This window comes from Alosa sapidissima, chromosome 16 (genome assembly GCF_018492685.1).
Source record: "Alosa sapidissima isolate fAloSap1 chromosome 16, fAloSap1.pri, whole genome shotgun sequence".
Taxonomy (NCBI): domain Eukaryota; kingdom Metazoa; phylum Chordata; class Actinopteri; order Clupeiformes; family Clupeidae; genus Alosa; species Alosa sapidissima.
In genome coordinates, this window is record NC_055972.1 from 28,433,432 (window position 1) to 28,453,991 (window position 20,560).

General features: G+C 39.4%; 1 protein-coding gene across 5 annotated transcripts in view; it reads right to left on the reverse strand.

The window, feature by feature from the left end:
• khdrbs2 (KH domain containing, RNA binding, signal transduction associated 2) overlaps positions 1 to 4,732 on the reverse strand; it is a 77,543-nt gene extending 72,811 nt beyond the window's left edge. For all 5 annotated transcript variants that reach the window (XM_042066230.1, XM_042066229.1, XM_042066227.1 and 2 more), the window contains exon 1: positions 4,416 to 4,732. In XM_042066230.1, the coding sequence (XP_041922164.1) occupies positions 4,416 to 4,506 (91 nt within the window). In that variant the 5' untranslated portion in view covers positions 4,507 to 4,732. The remainder of the gene's footprint in view (positions 1 to 4,415) is intronic.
• Between the last annotated feature and the right edge of the window lie 15,828 nt (positions 4,733 to 20,560).

Sequence of the window (20,560 nt, forward strand, 5' to 3'; positions counted from 1 at the left end):
CAGCCATTTCATTATTGATAAGTTGATTACATGTCTATATTAACATGTTCTATAAAAAAGATAAAAAGATAGAAAACAAAAAAAAGATAGAAAATAACTATTTGTGTGTGTGCTGTAAATTGGTTAGAAGAAATGAAATCGGAATCGGCTAAAATTGGTATCAGCAGGTCAAACTCTATGAAAAATCGGAAATCGGTATCGGCCCAGAAAATTGCAATTGGTGCATCTCTAATTCGTAGACAATAAATGGTGATGGAAATTTGTTCTGGTATACTGAGTCAACAAGAATACTGTCACATTTACTTGTACTGTCCCAATGAATTTGATCCAATGAGATTACAGGGGAAACTCTTAACAATGGTGATCACATTTCCTAAAGCTGGATATTGGTGATCTAAATCAGTAGCTAAACTGAAGATGAGGCAACATACAGTAGGGACAGAAATGTGTGGCTACCATATTGCCCAGGGCTGTTGTTTTCTATATTTATACAGTGGAAAGCTGTTGAAATGGTAAATGCATATAATTGTTAAGTGGGCCTAGACTGTAATCATCACTAGGGTAGCACTGGACTATTGCCTCTTGAGGCTCTTCGGTGTGAAATACTTATGAAGGCCAAGTTTCCCTGAGAAGAGTGGAGAGTTGTGCTAACAGGTGAAAATCAGGCAGAAACTGGAGAGAATGTGTCACTCCCCCACACTTCATGACATCTGCCAGCAGAGTTCTGTGACATTACTGACATGGATCCTGAGCAATAATTTTAGATTTTTGCAGTTTTACCAGCAGTCATCCGGTTCCTGTGAATTTTTTGTCATTTTCTGGGCCTTATTCTATTTCAGCTGCCCCTGGGGAGGAACATATTTTTATTCACACTTCTTTTTCGAGCACTCACTGACTGGCTCGTTCAGCAGTGCTTCCACTACCCCTGTCTCTGTAAATTGACAACCTACTGCAGTGGGTATTCTCCTCAGTGCAATTAAACTCCACGAAACAGCCACATCAACTCAGAACTCAAGAGGATCCTATATGCCTGAATTCACCATTTCACAGGGTTGATCTACCTGCAACCGGGGACAGAGTTAAAAAAAGTACTTGTGCATGCAGCCTTCCCCTGGGCTCGGTACTACAGAATGATGAACAAGAACTTTTGTAGCCCACATAAATGGCACGGCTACACACAGTACCAATGGTTTGGGACTCTACACCATATACCTGCAGTAACAAATTGTAAATGCTAAATAAGGTAAATCTCTCTCCCAGAGGATGAAATTGGTAGGTAAATTGTCACGTAAATAAGCTGATAAGGTAAATCACTCTCTCGGAGGATTCTAGTATGCCGTACAAGGAATCTCAACAGCACATTTTATAGACAAATTCATGCAATTGAACAGAGCAAATACAGCTACACATTGAGTTGAGAGAGAGTTTCCATGTATGGCTAGATGTAAACACTGACTTGAACCCACAGACAGAACCGAGGAGAAATAACTTCCTGGGTTAATGCTTTCACAACAAAGAAGGCAATGCCTGGGGAAATAAAATGGAGTTATAGAATAAAGCCTTTAAGATTCAGAAGCTTATACTGAGATATTACCTCAGATATAGCTGCAGCTGGAAAGATGGTGTTTTGTAGGAATATGGTGTGAATTGTAAATTGTAAGTAGTCTCCACGAGGTCAGGGAAAAAAAACATACAGTATAATGCTTTCAAACAGCCCATTACTGTAACTGAACTACCTGGTGGTTCAAAGCCCAATACATACTGTAATGTAACAACGTTTTGGCAGCACATTTCTCCTCATAAAGTTTCAATATAAAGGATATGGTGTTAATAATTCTATTAACTTCTTGTGAAAGGCCGAGTTCAACAGCAAATGAAATTGGTGGCTTGGGCCAAACCACTATGTCTGCGCCCTGTTTACAGCATCCGGGCTGTGTATGTACACCTGGGTTTCCTTTCGAGCGCACTTTTAGCAATTTGCTGCAATTGTCACTAAGTGTAGTGTGTAAGTTTAGATTACTGCATAGAAAACACAAATGTACAGATTCACTGAGGTACTTAACACATACTATTGCTTAGTTACATGCTGACAGTTCTATTGTTGTACTGCTTTGCATATGTCAAGCCACAAATTTAATTCTAAAAATTATATCCACTAAACTAAACTGTATGTTTAAGCATAGACTATGCAAACGCACGCACACAAACACACACACACACACACACAGTGGCTGACACACCTGTTTTCCAACTCAACCTTCTATGAATTCTAACAATCCAAAGATGGACAGCCTAAAAACATAAGCCAGTTAGCTGTGAAGGATATGACTCATTCACAGTGTGAAGAAGAGAGAGAAGGCTATTCAGTATGCTGTTGTGACTAAAAACAGTGGGTCAGACACAAATGTACAATACATCTGAATGACAGATACCTTATACGGCATTAACAATGATTTTAATTGGTTATTTGGTTTATTTGGTAGATTGAATGTATAGTAGCCTACTATAGATATCTTGAGAAGAGGGGAGAGGAGTGGATTAATAGATTAATCTTTGTTTTTGTCCAATTCAATATTGATCTGTAAAAACTACCAATCTTTAAGGCTATGCATTTCCCGCTTGTTTTCTAGGTTCGTTTCCACAATGGTTAGCCAGATAATAAAACCCATTGCCAACATGTAGAGTTTTTTAAACAACTCCCAATATATGAAAAGCTGCTTTGTAGTATTTAATATCTCGTTCCTATTAAATTAGGGAGTCAATGAATCAAACTGGGAAATCTGTGCCAATCATGGAAACATCATGGAAATTATCAAAAATATTGCAAATGGAATAACACATTATCTATATTCCTCTTGGTACCCTCTTTGCTCTGTGCCACACATGACTGTGTGTTTTGAGTCAATTTCTTCTTTCTAGGGCTTAGTCTGACACAGTATGCCTAACCAGTTCATAGCAAATGTCACGGATATAAATGTTATCACCAGAGAATGACTAATTACCTTTTCTGAAGGGTATAAGATACAATCATGGAGCACTCTTGTGACTGCAGTTTGCAAAATTATTTCCATGAATTGTTTAATTAGCAATCTACACATTTATTTATTAGGCTGTAGTTTGCTCATAGACCTCATGTTTGTCTTTTTTATTTGTTTTGTTTATATGCAAAGGAGGTTCATCCAGGTGTTTAGCTAGAAACCACATCACTTACATCTGGTTGAGAAGCTACCCAGTCTACAAGAGCATGAGCAACATAAATACCTTTGCCATGTGCCTTCCATGCACAAGTAGCCTAGGCTATGAAAACTGTTATCTGTGCACAAATAGCACACGAGTAAAGTTGCCATGCTTTATTTCACTAAAACAGTCATGACTACTAGTCATAAATAGCTTAACTGAAGTGATGTCTATGACCAACGCAGGACCTGTGATCAATGCATTGTGCACCTGCATGACTACCGCGTTTGTTTAGCAAGAAGACAAAAGACACCTTGCTTAGTTGAGCTACAGTCGGATAAACACATGAGAAATAGTTTTGCTAATGTTAATATATGTAAGTGTTAACAAATGCAGGGACTTACCCATGTACCAGAGTATGCTACAAAGTGCTGTCTCGGAGTGATATTGGACGCAGAGGGAAAAGGTAAATGTTACAATGCCCTTTAGGCGGTGCAGCGATGGAAAAGGCCCTGCATAGCGATTTGTGGATTTACCTTAACTGTGAATCGGTGTCTTGATTAGAAGACGTTTGGAAAATATAGTGTATAGGCTAGGCTACGCGAAATGTGATAGGACAGGCAGCTTGCACGCTGCTGCACATTACCTCAACTTCGAGTTTATTACCTCAACTCAAGTCATAACCTAGTATGACTCCGTGGTATCGTAAGAAAGAGTCCGTTCATGCAAATTACCATTCAAGAGGGTGTAGCCATATTATATTGAGTGAATGGAATTTATATTACAAAAAAATAAATTTTAATTATGTGGTAAATGCATGGTCTTCCTTGTGGCATTCTGAAAATACTGATTAAGTTTCAAATTGTTTGCATAACATGAATAAGTCTGTATTGTGGAGGAACTTCGGAAGCGCATGGAAGACCGCATGGATCCACAACACACTAATAAAGCTTTGGTCAGCCACATTCATGGCACAGATATGAAAGATAATCGTGCGTTAGCGAATTATTTCTGAATCATACAGATTTAATGTTTTCGTTACTAGAAAGTAGTGCTCTAATCCGTCAAATTACGCAAATAAAAGGTCAAAAAACATGAAAATAGTTATTAATACAGTATCTAATTCTAAATTCGAATCGGTGAATAGCCTACCAGTAAAGGCACACAAGGTGCCTAACATAGACAAGCACCACTCGTTGAATGGATGTTATCTATAAACCAAAAGTGTTGTATCTTACCCTCTGCCAGAAGGCGAATTGCATGAACAAACGATGGGTCCAAGGTATCTTTTTCGGCCATCAGCTCTGGTAAGTATTTGTCCTGATCCATTTTACGGTACCTCTCCTGACCACCGCAAGTGCAGGTGAGACGACAAAAGTGCTTGTGGTCGAGATGTGTTTGTGGGTCCCGCTTTGTAAATACGTACGCAGAAAAAAGGTGAAAGAAAAAAAGCTATGATAGATAACACCAGATAGGAAAATCAGAACGCAGAAGAATTCAGAGCTGTGTACCCATCTCCCCTGGAAGGACTCTATCGTAACTCTCCCCGACCTTAGCTACAGAATGCAAGTCTGCAGCCCGCCCCTCCGTACCTCCACTGGTCCTATCATAGAACAAGCTGTTCACGACATATGCTCAATATAACGCTTTACACCGGGTTCCCCTCGCAGATGATCACCGCTGTTCATGGTGCCTGTTAATTGTATCCGCCATGAAATTAACATGGCTATGAGAACCTCTTCTTTTACAGTGGATCAGCTGTTGTCATTCACTGTCATTTTGTCAAATTGGCTTTGCGAGCTAACTGAACATTTGGCTTTTTGTTTCAGATTCAGTGCCAGCATATGCCTGGGGTGTAGCTGAAGGAATTTCAACACTGAGAAGACTATAATAATTTTTATTTACATAAAACAATGCTTAACATTTCACAACACTTCACTACACTACAGCACACCAAACATACTTACAACCTGTAAGGGTACAGTATTAGTGTACAGTTATAATGCACCAGTCAAAAGGCAAAGCAATTGTCATGTCTTTCTTTCTTTGCAAAAAGAGTCACAACTCTGTTTGGTGTGGTGAGGAATACCAATGAATGGATTTGTTTCAAGCTTCGATTTGTCAGGATGGATTAGACTGGTGTGATAGAACGCACTTACAAGGAATACATGCTAAAGCACACACACACAGAGAGAGAGAGAGAGAGAGAGAGAGAGAGAGAGAGAGAGAGAGAGAGAGAGAGAGAGAGCAGGCCTGTCTAATTAATGACTTGAATGGATTAGGGAATTGTGGGCAAACATCTGCATGGGGATGTCAACATTACATGACTCCTCATGACTGGAATGTAATCATATGCTATTTGGCTTTGGAACTGCATCACATACGTCATTTAGTGCATTTGGTGCTTTAAAAGCAAGCACATAGCATACAGTCACTCACAGTCACACACAGCATGGAACGCATGCACCTTCAAAAGCTTTTCCCTACACACAACGGATGAGTGGCTTCCATTCAAGGGCCAGACACTAGTCACTTCTGGAAAGGCTTGAAAATAGCCTATTTATTTTAAGTGGGCAAGGTGATTTCCTCAATGACTTTTCTCCCGAGAAATAAAGTTTCTGCACGAGGACCACATAGATTTTTCTGACTTAATTAAAAAGCATACAAATCAAAGGCAATTTACATTTAGTCTCTTGGTCCAAAACATCTTTACAGAGAACAAAATGTTTCAACTGGCATCATCCTTGCACATGTCTTGTACCGGTATATTCTCATATCAGTTTTAAAATCATTGTTTTTTAGGCACAGGAAATATCACAATAAGTTTCATTAGACTCATTCATAGATTAATTCATTAATTCGTCATTCATTCATTCAGTGTTATTCATTCTAACATGACCATGGGGCTACTTGTTATGTTATAGCTAAAAAATATTGACTGTGACAATGTACCACCTATCTAGTAGTGCTTGATGCATAGTCTCTGTAATTGTTTGATACACAGTCTCTGTACTACATAACTGTTTACAACTGCAACAACCCATCAAAATAATATAACATTCGCCAATTATGACCAAACTTCGCATCAACCAAAAAAATACCTGTGAATTCCAGTAATAGCTTACAGGGGGGTTGAATGATTGAACTGCAATTAATAGGCTATATTCTTATTATAAGTATTTTATATGCTACTATATTCATTTCAAAGCTCAAGGTAAATATTCCACCTATTTACATGTTCACCATGTTAATAAAGTTTTAAGTCTGGTCATCTGACAGGTTAAGTGACAATAGAGATTTGTTTATTTTAAGAAAGAGCTGCTGAGTAGTTGTCAGTTGTTGGAAAACATTACATCAAAATGATTTGTGCAACATGTCATAACTTTGCTATAAAAGCCTGGTGGAAAATGTAATGGATTTTTACAGCACTCTAGTGGTCAACATTAAAACTGCAAGTGATGCTTGTCCACACACTCATGCACTTGTCCTCATGGCCATGGCAACTGCACTGCTTCTCGAAATAGACTGCACAGGCTACCCTTGATATACATTGAGCAGATATCTTTTGGGATCTACAATGTAAGATGCTAAGCAAAGTATGTAAAAGTTCCCTACCTTTTACGTGTTGTAGGCTATAAATTATGCTGTGTTCGCCAATTTTGATGTTGAAGGCCTGCCCTGCCTCAGTCTGTAGTTGCCTTCTATTTGATGGGCTATTCTACCTGAGAAGCACAATTGGTATTAGGCTAGGGTTTATAGTTTATACTAGTAGTAATCACATATTACTTTGTTTCATATACAGCTAGTTTAAATTGTATGGAATTTAAATATAATAATAATAATAATTGCTTTTTGCAATACATATATAATTAAAGGAAATTAAAACAAACAAAATACTATCTGTCTGCTAATTATATATTAAGTTAAATACCCATTCAATTTGTCTCTGGTAGTATTACTTTTTGCAGTCAAGATGAAATTGGGCCATCAAGAATTACATTTCTGAAGCCTGTCAGGTTACAAATAGGCCTATAGTCTTGATCTTAAACTTGATCTTGATCTCTTCCTTCCAATTCATTATGCATCACAGTTACTTTTTCCTTCCACAAATTACAATCAATCAATGCTAATTGATGTGAAGTAATAGTAGTCAGTAAAAGGTCATTTGCAAACAAAAGAGACAGATATACAAGGCAGGTGAGATGCAGAGATATTGGGTCAGACTGGTATTTCATAAGCCAAGTTGATGAACTTGTCATTGAACTTGTCAGATATTCTCTCTCAAAGTGCCAGCAGCGCTGCTGTACTGAAAGCACACCTCCCTATAGTCTTTAGAGCTTGTTATTTCAGCATAGACCTGCTGTGCAAAATGGCAACAAGCCCCACTGCATCAATTATTAAGCAGGCTTGTTTAGGGACAGAAAGGGAATAGTAAGACTTTGGTGATTCAGGGAGCAGCAAATGGCTTTCATTACTTTCCATATCCGTCCTCCTCAAAGGGCTCCAAAGTCTGTTTAACCTTCTGGCGTGCTTTGGAAAATCCTTTTCCTTTACCTCATTGTTTTTTTTTCTTTCTTTTTAGTGGCGAAACAATACCCTTGGTCCTCTGGAGCCAGGTGGTGTGGATGCCACACACAGTGGAGACGGGCCACACGTGTGTGTGTGTGTGTGTGTGTGTGTGTGTGTGTGTGTGTGTAAATGACTGAAATCTGGGCCTTTTTCAACAAGGGGCTAACGCTCATTACGGATCTATGTTTCTTCCTGTAAATGACTGCTGTGGTGCCGCAGAACATTCATTACAATAACAGTGAGATTGGGAAATCTCTTTAAAATAAATAAATACAAAAAAAACAACAACAAAAAACAACAGTGTTTCATGAAAAGCCCATTTCCTTCTGGCTAAAATCTGGATGGCATTGTGATGTGCAGAGATGGTGATGGGCCCACAGAATGAATTAATAAGGCACTTCAGAGAAACAACATTCATTTCCAATTATTTTCATACTGGATTCTCTCAATGGCCCTTCGGTGCTGCAGATTACTCAACAACATCAGTCAATCACACTTAATCAATTTACTGCCTCTCTATTAATTACACACAATGCATATAATTACCCAACATTAGCTCTCAAAATTCAATTGCCCATGCAAAAACAAAATGGAAAAGAATCCGTATCCTTACTTTCTTTGCCTTTATCCAAGGCAACATTCATGCCATAAAGGTGCAGGCCCTTATTCTAGCAAAATATTTTTGATATTTGAACTCAAAAGCCAATAGATATCCCACTAGAAAGAATGTACCACAGATAGTTTCTTGTGTCGTTTGCACCAGGAAATTTTCTTTCCAGAAGCTTTTTTGTGTGCACATAAGAAACTTTTAAAAAATAATTGCCCATGCTAAATCTAAAGCTGATGATACACGGGGCAACTTTTTGAGCAATGTTGCTGGGCAATGTTCCTCATTATTGTGGTTCTGGCATGTTCCCATTGATACTGGGCAACAATTTCTTTTTTGGAGAACTTTAATCATCAGTTGGCAAATCATCATGATCATTCAATCAGAATAAATGGAACTGGTGTGGTTGCACAGCAACATTGCTCAAAAAATTGCCCCATGTATATCCCCTTTAGTATTTCTGAGAAATATTTCAGAGGGCATTTCATAGTCTCTCTTTTAGTCTATAGACAGACAATCAAAGATTAATCTCACCATGTCGGGTATATTAAAGGGGTAGTGGGCTAGTTTTCATTCCCAAAGATGAAAATGTATCTAAACTTGCATATAGATGACAGATGAAGTAAACCATGCATGTTATGCATAATTAATTATACTGTACGTCACTTTAAGTGCTTATTTTGATTACAATGAGGCTTGGATTCTATTGGTGAAACTGCCCCTCCCACTCTCTCTCTCTCTCACTCACCCACTCACTTGGGTTCTAATTTCTTTTGTTGCTTTCACAGCACAACTGTCTTCAGACTCTCTGTCTCAGAGCATTCATCACTTGTCATCATAATCACAGTCTTTTTTCTCTCTTGGTGGCGCATGGTGTCTGCTGAATGAAAGCTGGAAATGTATCAAACCACCACGAGTACAAACCATATAATAAATGTCATTCTTTCACCCCACAGACATCTACACTGTGAGGGGGAAAAACAAGTCCTTGGTTAAGGAGAAACTCTATATAACAACACAGTATTTTCATACAAGCAAATAAGTTGCTAGTTTTAATAAGTTCCATGAAACATATATTTTTTCCTAATTATTGTTGATGTTATAATCATAATAGTAAAGTTAAAACATAACCATTATGCTGCACACAATATTTCAAGCTGAGGCAAATACAGTATAGACCCATTACAGAGATGGAGAACACAACATGCCAAGTAGCGTGATTTACATCTGTCCTTAACCCGTTGAGGAGTAGACAGAAATATGTGATTAGAACGTTTGCGAACCGAGAGTGAGAATTACTCTCACTCAACCGCCGCTAAGTCCCACACATTCTCTCCACAAAAATAAATCACGCTTGTCAATTTGTCTCCATCTCGTACTCTTGCAACTTTTGTGCATGTAATTGAATGTGTGCATGTGTACGTTTGTTTTTATATTGCTTTTATATTTTTATGGTTGACGGATGATAAACAATGGAAAAACAATGGTTCGGTGTCATCCTTGTGGGGCTACATGCCCACCAAGTTCCGTGCATCCTGGTCTTTCAGTGTCCTGGGAATCATTGACACAAAATTACTGAAGCAAAAAAATAAAATCCGGAAGATAAAAAACTTTGCTGAGTGACGGTCAACACTATGGAGAGATCAATGACCCAAGCAACAACAGCTTCTCTGTTATGGTGCTTCTTTTGTTCTCAGTACTACAAAATAAAGAAGAAAAAATCTAATAAGATGAATTACTTCCTAAAAACTCTCAGAACACTGAAATTGCTCGTTGACATTGTGTACCATCCGCCACAGTAAATGGCCGAGAGGTCTAAACAAGCTGGCGGGGACTGAAAAAAATACATCAGCCCGAACTACACATACATCACAATGTGTTAAAACACATTGCCATGGGACGGCTACAAACTTTACCATGAACATACATCAGTCTTGCTCACACACTGGGGTTCTTGTGACTTAAGCCATTAGTCAAGACCACATCTAAATAAAGAATCACTATCTTAAGTCTCTGACCTCCACCCATCTGCTTAAACACATAAGAAGGGCCCGATCGATACGGACAGCCTACCAGGAGAAATATGAGGCCTTAATACATCATTATGCCACTGGGAGGGTGTGCTGTGAAGCCTCAGGACAATTGGCTCTTAAAAAATGTACTCTTCTCTCACTCTGTTTGTCTCACACACAGGGACAGAGGGGAAAAACTCAGTTTCCCTGGAAGAACACACTGGCTTACATGTAGGCTATACAGCACGGTAGCGTTTCATTATTTATGACGGTCATATAGGTTATATGTATATTTTTTCTTCACTGATTTTGCGTCAACGATTCCCGGACACTGAAAGACCGAGGTGCACGAAACTTGTTGGGCATGTAGCTCCAGGATGACACCATTGTTCAAGCCATTGTCAAGGGGCCATGTTAAACCATCCCATAACCACTCATTTCATGTATTGTTTCAGGTATTGTAATCGCAGGTATCTCTGGCTGACAGGGTCAAAACTGCACAAAATTGGAGGTGTAGGATCAATCTGACGCCCTCTGAATGCATGCCAAGTTTCGTGGAATTCCGTTCATGGGGGGGCCATACAATAAATTAATTTATGTGTAAATTTAGTGACTACACCAACTGGCCTGTAGATGGCCGGACACAGTTTTCTGTGAATATCTCGAGAACCGTAGGGCTTAAGATGACCATGTTTTTTTGTATGTTGGCCTCCAAACAAAATGGCTTCATATTTTGTATCAAAATAATTTATAATTTTTGTAGTTTAAAAATACTGCCAAATATTTTTGGTTATACCAATAGCAGCTACTTCTGATGTGATGACTGATGACATCATAAAAGAGAAAAACAATGTAGCCTCTGACTCTGACTCCCCCCCCCGTGCTGGGCCCCCCGAACCGCAAAAAAAGAAGTTTTTCCTAAATAACTACCTGAACCGTGGCACTGAGGATGAAGAATCTTTTAAGGTATGTTGGTCTCAAGGGCCCACATCAACCTGGCCCATAATCACTCATTTGTGATTTGCACCCCCCCGGTAAAAAATGAAAATGCAATATTATTCTGCTTTAATCGCCCCTATCTTCAGTTAAGATGTTCAGAACTGCACCAAATTTTATGTGTATGATTGACCTGGCATTCTCTGGGGGTATGCCTAAGTTTCATAGAATTTCATCCATGGGGAGGGTCTAAAAAAATTAAGTTATGTGTACATTTAGTGACTGTACACTCATTGGCCTGTAGATGGTGGTGCACACATATACACACGCACACACACACACAGACACGTATACCATCAGTATCGGCAATTAGAACGGCCAATACATAATAACAAATTCAGTAGGATTAAAGGAAAACGAAATATTCATCATCATAATAATTTGGCTGCATTTCCAGTATTGGCGTCACGTAGTCGTTTGTCCACTAGATGGCGCATCGTTGCAGTGAGACGTAATTTTGTTGGAAGTTAATCTAAAGTGGGTTGGAAAGACACTACGCTTCCTACAAGGACAAGACTGAACGGTAGTTTACTAGCCTAGAAATCTAGACGCGCCCCTAGCGGCAGCGAATTACATTTGCTGCCAGGGCTAGTCTAGCAACTCTCCGTTGGCTTGTGAGCTCCAGAAATCGAAACTTAATCAGGCCAATGAAATCGTGTATAGAGTCGTTAGGTGGGCTTAACATAATGATTGATGGCAGAGTTGCAATGGTTTGGCTTGAATTCCCTGCTACTTGAAAACAAATAAGATGGATGTTGCTGCTGGCGAACAGTGTGACACGAGTTAAGCTTCTATTAAGTTGGCAAACGTTTGAACTAGCCAACAGCTAGGCTGGTGGGAAACGCATGACTTATAGCGCTGCCGCTGTCCTATTGCGTGCAGAGGGAATTTGAAAGAAAACTGATTATCCCGCCCCTCGGACTGAGCACTGCGAACGGTGAGTGTCCAGACCCTACATTTGAATGTGGGTCTGGGCCCACTTCTCCGATAACGACGGAGACACGCTCTTAAGAGGGTTTTCTACGATTCATCTTACGATCGTTCGTTTGGTTTTTCCGACTGTTTCCCGAACATGCTCGTAGCGTGAACGCGCATGCACTGCTCTTAAGATGCTCTTAAGGGGAGCTGTCCACGTTAATAGTTCTGAAATATCCTCTGATTTGACGGTGATGTCAGGTGACTGCACGTCACAGCTATAGGCCTACCATTTAAACTTCGGATCTACACATTAATTCACATCAATACGAAAATAGAAACACTTTGACATCTGCATGTAAGCATCCCAAGTAGGTTATATAGGCCTACCACACAGAGACATAAATAAATGTAATTATTTTAAGATTAGATTGTTGGACCATGCAATAATTTTTCGCGGTGCCACTTAAGAACACGTTTGAAGATAAGAAAGAAGTCGAGTAAGAAAGAGAGGAAATGTGTAGGCTTAGATTTTGATGCAGTAGGCTACAGACTAAACCACATGTTGCTATCTCTGCTTTTTACCTCATAGGCCTAATAAAATATTCACTTAGCAAAGATAATGTCAAACTATTCTGGCAATGTCTCGTTTCATAACTTGATTGCATTTTTGTCCGCTTTTCATCACATTATTATGACCATTAAATGTAGGCTATTTTGCACGCTAAAATCTGATTCATCACAGGTAAACACAATAAAGAATGGGAACGTAAATTGGATTATGTATTCTAAGTTGTAATTCCTCTGTATGTCCTGTTGGTGACCTCAGTGAGAAGTACTGTTAAGACGCTCTTAGCCAGTAACGAGTACTCTGGAGCACTCGTAGATCTACGAGTGTTTTCACGATGCTCTTAAGCTACGATGGTTTCGGGAAACAGTCGGCAAATCTTAAGACATTCGTAAGAGGGACTTTACGACGCTCTTAGGCTTAAGATGCTTTCGGGGAAGTGGGCCCTGGCTCGTCAGGCTAGTAGTTTACCGCAGAGAACGTCTAATAAGGGTAGGATGCTTTCTGCATGACATGTAATTCCCATTTCCTCTTGAAGCCAAAATACATTTTCAAAGGTGATTCAAGTAAGTAAGAGCATGGCTCAAAGTAAAGTAACTGAAACTACATAAATTCGTCAAAGTTAATAATTTGTGTCAACTCGCCGCAATGTAGATTTATTAATGCACCCGTGATCTACATCTCAAAAATGCGTCAGCCTAATGTAATGTACATTTAAACCAGATGTTTTAGAGCGCACGTTGAGATGTATTCAGGGCAGGGCCCAGTTCCCCGAAAGCATCTTAAGCCTAAGAGCGTCGTAAAGTCCCTCTTACGAACGTCTTAAGATTTGCCGACTGTTTCCCGAAACCATCGTAGCTTAAGAGCGTCGTGAAAACACTCGTAGATCTACGAGTGCTCCAGAGTAGGCTACTCGTTACCGGCTAAGAGCGTCTTAACAGTAGGCCTACTTCTCACTGAGGTCACCAACAGGACATACAGAGGAATTACAATTTAGAATACATAATCCAATTTACGTTTCCATTCTTTATTGTGTTTAGCCTACCTGTGATGAATCAGATTTTAGCGTGCAAAATAGCCTACATTTAATGGTCATAATAATGTGATGAAAAGCGGACAAAAATGCAATCAAGTTATGAAACGAGACGTTGCCAGAATAGTTTGACATTATCTTTGCTAGGTGAAGGCTATATTTTATTAGGCCTATGAGGTAAAAAGCAGAGAACGCAACATGTGGTTTAGTCTGTAGCCTACTGCATAAAAAAATATCGTCAAATCAGAGGATATTTCAGAACTATTAACGTGGACAGCTACAAATCGGTATTTTAAATTTTACTTGATTACATTTTGAGTGAAGTATTGTACTTCGCTACATAAAAAAAATCCCATCCGTTACTTGAGTAAAAAAAAAAAAAGTTAAGACTAACGAAAACAGAAAGGGAGAGAAAAGAAATCGCGCCCTAAACCACTAGCCTAGTGATAATGATCAGCATGTAGCCTACAACAGGACATCAAGCTGGCGCCATGCAGTCTTTCTGAAAGGGATGGAGCTGGAGCTGGATCACGAGATGCATCAGATTACATGTGTAGCCTAACCTATGGGTGGCAGATTACATGTGTAGCTATTTCAATGGGTTGTCTCAGTTCGTTTTAGCACTAATGATAGCTGTGATATTCAAGCAAACACCATGGGATTTCGTGTTTTGACGTTTGTGCTCACCTTTCTTTGGAAAGAAGTTTATTAGCAGTTGTTTCCCCTCATTTTGATGTCTCTCTTTTTAGTAACCTGACTTGGCTTTCTTGGAGAAAACATTGCACCAGCAGCACAACAATTAGCGGTCCACTACTAGCGATGCTCAACTAAATAAACAAAAGATAGACTACCTTATGAATCGTGCAGGCGGACTAAACCATTTAGCTCTTTAGCAGGGGAGAGTGACCTTAGACAGTTTTCACTATGTTTTGTATACAAAATCCAGTCAGTCAAACTTTAAATTTCGTCTGACATTCATTTTGACATTTAATTTGGAAGTTAAAATATTCAGGTAAAATAAATATATGGTGGACATATATATATATTTTTTTTTTTCAGTAATTAGCTTAAATTTCCAGTGAGTCTATTCGAAATTTTCACCACACATTATATTAACACACGTATAAAAAATCCAAACATAAGAGTTATGTGTATTAAAGTGGAATGACACAGGAAAAAAGTACTGAACGTGCCTACTGAAATTTCTTCAATACTTTGTGGAAAAGCCTTTGTTTGTAAAGACAGCTTCAAGACATTTCCTGTATGACAAAACGTATTAGTCACAGTATCAGGTGTGATTTTGGCCCATTGTTCTAAACAGATTCCAGGGGTCCCTCTTGTGAATCCTCATCTTTAGTTACTTCCAGAACTGTTTAATTGAATTTAATTGAATTGGCTGCCTTCAAGTCTTTCTGGAGCTTACTCCGAGTGGTCCTTGGCTTTTGGAATTGACTATCCTTCTGACTCCCTGGTCAGAAATATTGCGAGGAGATCCTGCATGGCAGTGATGTTTCTTCCACTTGCAGATAATGGCTCCCATGCTGCTTACTGAAGATTCTGAAGTTTTGAAATGCATCTGTAACCAGTTTCATTGATATGTTTTGCAACATAAGGTTGCAAAGGTCTTGGGAGAGCGTTTTGCTTTTATCCATCATGAAATGTTTCTTGTGTGACACCTTGGTAATGAAAAACCTTTTTATAGCCCATCAATATACTAACCAAGCTTATATTAATTTGCACAGATAGAAAGGATAACTACTCTAACTACTTACAGATTCCAGCTCGTTCCTTCCCTTTCCTTGCCTTAGTGCTTTTTCTTAGCTTGTTCAATACTTTTTCCCTGGGTTATTCCACTTCATTACACATGACTCTACTTATGGAGTTGTTTGGATTTTTTATGTGTGGATTACCTGAGTTATTACTAATGCCTGGTGAAAATGTTGTACCCCCCGTATTCCACTTTTCATGGGCCCTCTCCTCCATTGGGGCCCTATACTTCCCACTCTTCCCCCCAGTTCGACGCCCTTTAATCTGCTGAACCTTCTGCTTGTTTCCAAATATAAAAAACAACTCAACATTGGCCTCCCTGCCTCAGCTGCCTGTGAGGGGCTTTTCAGTTGGATTACTGTTCACTGCAAAGCGACGCAAGGATGAGTGCAACTAACTTTGAAAATCAACTACTGCTCAAACTTAAAGGAGAACTCCAGTGATTTTTCACATAGATCTCCATTTCTCAACGTCACCGAGTGCTGTCGGTATGAACAAAACTGAAACAATCGGTTTTACCTAGCTCGAGTTGCTGCAGCTACAGCGCTACACACTGGGAGCATGAACATGGCTGCCTTAGCTGCTGGCTGCAGCAACTCGAGCTAGGACCAAAGTCCTTTTCAGGCAAGTACCTCCACTCGGTGGCCATATTGCAACACTTTTTGGGCACTTATCGTGCATCTATTTCGGCAGAAATGCGTGTGCGTAAGGCTTCACGACACCAATCTTGCTCCAGCAGCGAGATCACAACAGATGATTGGCACGATGTCTTCACAGCACACCACATGATTGGCTCAATGTATTTTACAACACACCACATGATTGGCTCAATGTATTCACATGTCAACGTTTTGCCGCGGAAGGGTTGTGATATTTGTAGACAACTGACTAACCCCATGCATTACTATGGAGGATTTTTTGAGTGCTGTATCTCCTCATTAGAAAGTTTCTGGTAAAACTGGTTGTTCTGGAACCCCCCCCCCAAAAAAAAAAAAGTAACTAAGTCACTTTTACTTAAAGTACATTTTAAATGAACTACTTTTTACTTTTACTTAAGTACATTTTCAGATCGGTATTTTAACTTGTACTTGAGTAATGTTTCATCAAGGTATTGGTACTTTTACTTGAGTACAATATTTTCGTACTTTTTCCACCTCTGAGCCTAGCCTACTACTGATATGCAGCTTAAGTCCGCTTGATACTGTAAGCCATTGGTTCCCAAAGGAGATTTTCTTTGGGTCGCCAGCATAGCCTAGTGACAATTTGTGTTGTGTAGGCCTAATAGGCCTAGCATAGGGCCTACCTTATATAGCTTATAGTTTGTTAACAGCCACGGTTTTGTCCCTCTATGCATTTTTGCATTTAGAATAGCTCTGAAACCGGGGGGCGAACACGTCGCAGGGGGGGCCAGTGCGTGGATATCTCAATCGCAAAATTAAACAATACAGTATTTCTATCGTGCGCCTACGTTAAACGCTTGGCCCGTTAAAATGTGTATGAACAGTCTCGCAACGCATTTCATGAAGGCCCTTTTGGACATGTCAGTTATTTGCACCACTGGGTAAAACGGCATTTTGTTTTAGACTACTGGTATTTAATTTGTGCATTGACAATAAAGCTGAATGTCATATGAACTAGATAATTCAACTTATGAATATGTAGAAGAAGAAACATTCACAAAAATCCATGACATGACCTCTCTTCTTGATAGCTGTTGAAAACTGCATGGAACTGACAGGGATTGTTTTGTTTAATAATAAATAAATAAAGGTAACACTTTATTTTAATGTGTCGCTGTTACAGTGTACTTACCTAATTAGGTACAGTGGTACAACCTGTGTAACAACATGTACTATCAGGTACTATCATTGTACTTGCATAATGTATTTGTGAGTACCTACATATAGTTGTTACATTATAATACTGAGTGCTTTTACAAAACTTTGCCAATTTGCCTAAATTTTCATCAGAGGCAAAGAGCTGACCTGAGACCTGCTGGATGGGGTAAATCGGGTCATGATAGATTTGATATACAAAGCATGCTTAGCTCCAGTCAAGGCCTCATTGTCTTCAGTGTACATGTAACAGCTGTGCTGCTACAAACTTGTTACTCTTTGATACAGTGGAATAAACTGGAACAGGTCTTGTCTTGGAACAGGTCTACTAATTCACATGTACTGTGTGGTGTAACAGCAGACACGTTTTAACACATCAATTACAGGATGTATATATGTAGATGTAAGTACTTAACTGGTACACTTTATTTTAATGGGTTTATTCCACTGTATCAAAAGAGTAATAAATGTGTACCAACACAGTTGATACATGTACTACAGTATGTAGGGTAATGGCAGACATGTTCCAAGACACCAATGACACAACATACATGTAATATGTAATTGTAAGTACTTAACTGGTACACTTCATTTTAATGGGTTTATGCCACTGTATCAAAGAGCAATAAGTGTGTACCAACACAGTTAATATATGTACTACGTAGTGAATTAGTAGACCTGTTCCAAGACATCGAAGACATAACATACATGTCATATGTACATGTAAGTAATTAACTGGTACACTTAATAGGTTTATTCCACTGTATCAAAGAGTAACAAGGTTGTAGCAGCACAGCTGTTACATGTACTGAAGACAATGAGGCCTTGACTGGAGCTAAGAATGCTTTGTATATCAAATCTATCATGACCTGATTTACCCCATCCAGCAGGTCTCAGGTCAGCTCTTTGCCTCTGATGAAAATGTAGGCAAATTGGCAAAGTTTTGTAAAAGCACTCAGTATTACAGTGTAACAACTATATGTAGGTACCCACAAATACATAATGCAAGTACAATGATAGTACCTGATAGTACATGTTGTTATACAGGTTGTACCACTGTACCTAATTAGGTAGGTACACTGTAACAGCGACACATTAAAATAAAGTGTTACCTAAAGAAATACATTATGCTGCTACCTTCTGCTTTTCCCAAATACAATGTGTACCTTTCATCACTCCAGTTGCAATGGATGGACTGTGATGAACTGCCCTACTTGTGATTGTTTAGAGATTTTAAAGGTTTTATAACAATGCTACAAATGTTTTGGCAAGTGCTACAAATCTATTCACCTTTGCAGCGCCAGTAGGCAACTTTGTGTGCGGAATGTGTGCAAACACACATTCCAAACAAGCATACACAAAAGTTTCAAGAGTGGGGGATGGAGTAGAAGATGGAGACAAATTCATTAATATGATTTATTTTCGCGGAATGGATGTACAGGACTGAGCGGCGGTCATATTTTGTACCGCTATGCGGTACATCTAATTTGAACAAGGTTCACATTCAAGCTTGGCCCTGCAAACTCCCTCGAGATAACGTCACATTGTGGCGGATAATTAAGTGTGTAAATAAAACTGATTTGAAGTGAATTGAATGAGAAAGTGGAAAGAATGTCAGTTTTGGTTTTCTATAGGCTACAGTGTCCATCAGACACCTAGCCTGGAAAATCCAGACCCATCTAGAAAGATTAAAGGGGTGATAGAATGATTATATAGGGTATTTGGTGCTGGTCCTTAAGGTCTCTGAATAGGGTGTGTAACATTGGTTGGGCTGAAAATGGCATATGTGCTGTTCTATGCGCCCTAATGCAAGCCTGGTTAAAAGCCCTAGAATGAAATGAGAGGTTTTCTCCCTTTTATGGTATGCTCATGAATATTTAGATGAGCTGTGCGCTGATTGGTTGGTTTACAACGAGCGAAGCTGCGGAGCAAACGCGTCATGGCCACAAGCACTCACTCACTGAAACATCGAAATTGTTGATATGGACACATTAGGTGTTGAACCATATATGTATGAGCCAGAATCAGAGGAAGAATCTGATGTAGAGGAGCAACCAGTCGCCCATAGATTACAAATGACTACTTCAGAATGGTAAGTTTTTTCATTTATCATTTACACGTAGCACTACACGTAATTAGAACGTTTACCTTTGCTTCGTTGGTGAGGTCTCAATGTAGTAAAAGAAAGCTGCGTCCCGCGAGATGCCACACAAGGAGGATCTGTTTGGCATGCTGCAACTTTTGTTCGTGGTTGTTCTTGTGATGTGCTCTGAAATCATTTTACACGATAATGTTAACGTTACTCCTAGTTTCCACTTCTAAAAGTGGTAACAGGATCGACTTAGGTGGGTAACATTACAGCTTAGTGCTAGCTTCTAGCAACCAAACTATCGTGATTCTACTCAGCTTTAGCTATCTTGCTGGAATAGAATAACAAAATAACCTGACGAAGACCTGGACAAACGTGCATCGTAAAGTGTAGATTTACATGTCAACATGTTATTTATTCGAATGAAATACAATCAGGGAAATGAAATAATGTTACCCCCATTGCTAACAAACTGAATCGTAACACATTCTACGTGTACATGTATGTTGCTATACACGATATGCTAGCATTGCTATCAACTGCTTAGCGACAAAATAATACTTACAGCTTGCGGTTGTGATGACCTTACGGTCGGAACAGCCCCTCGTTTCAGTAAAAGAAGTTTGGCAAATCCTGCTTTAAACTGTCCAAGATTTTGAAAGCTGTCTTCGGTAAAATGTTTAGAGCAAATGAACAGCTGAGCGTCGAACTTTGTCTATCAGAAGATCCCTGCAAACATTATCCATGCCTGCCGAGTCTTCGGATCCTTGGGAAGACTGTGACAAACTTCCCCTTTCTCCGTGCAGCCTGGAACACTGCATTTACCTCTCTGGCTCATTTTCGATAGAGAAACTGCCTGCTTTGTAATTCTTGTAGAAGTAAACCCAACAGTAGGCTAGCTAAACTAGTGTCTGACATCTTCACGACCTCCATTCATGTTCTTGGGCCAGCGAACCAGTGGGCTGGTCTGTATGTAAATTTTGGGGCGTGAC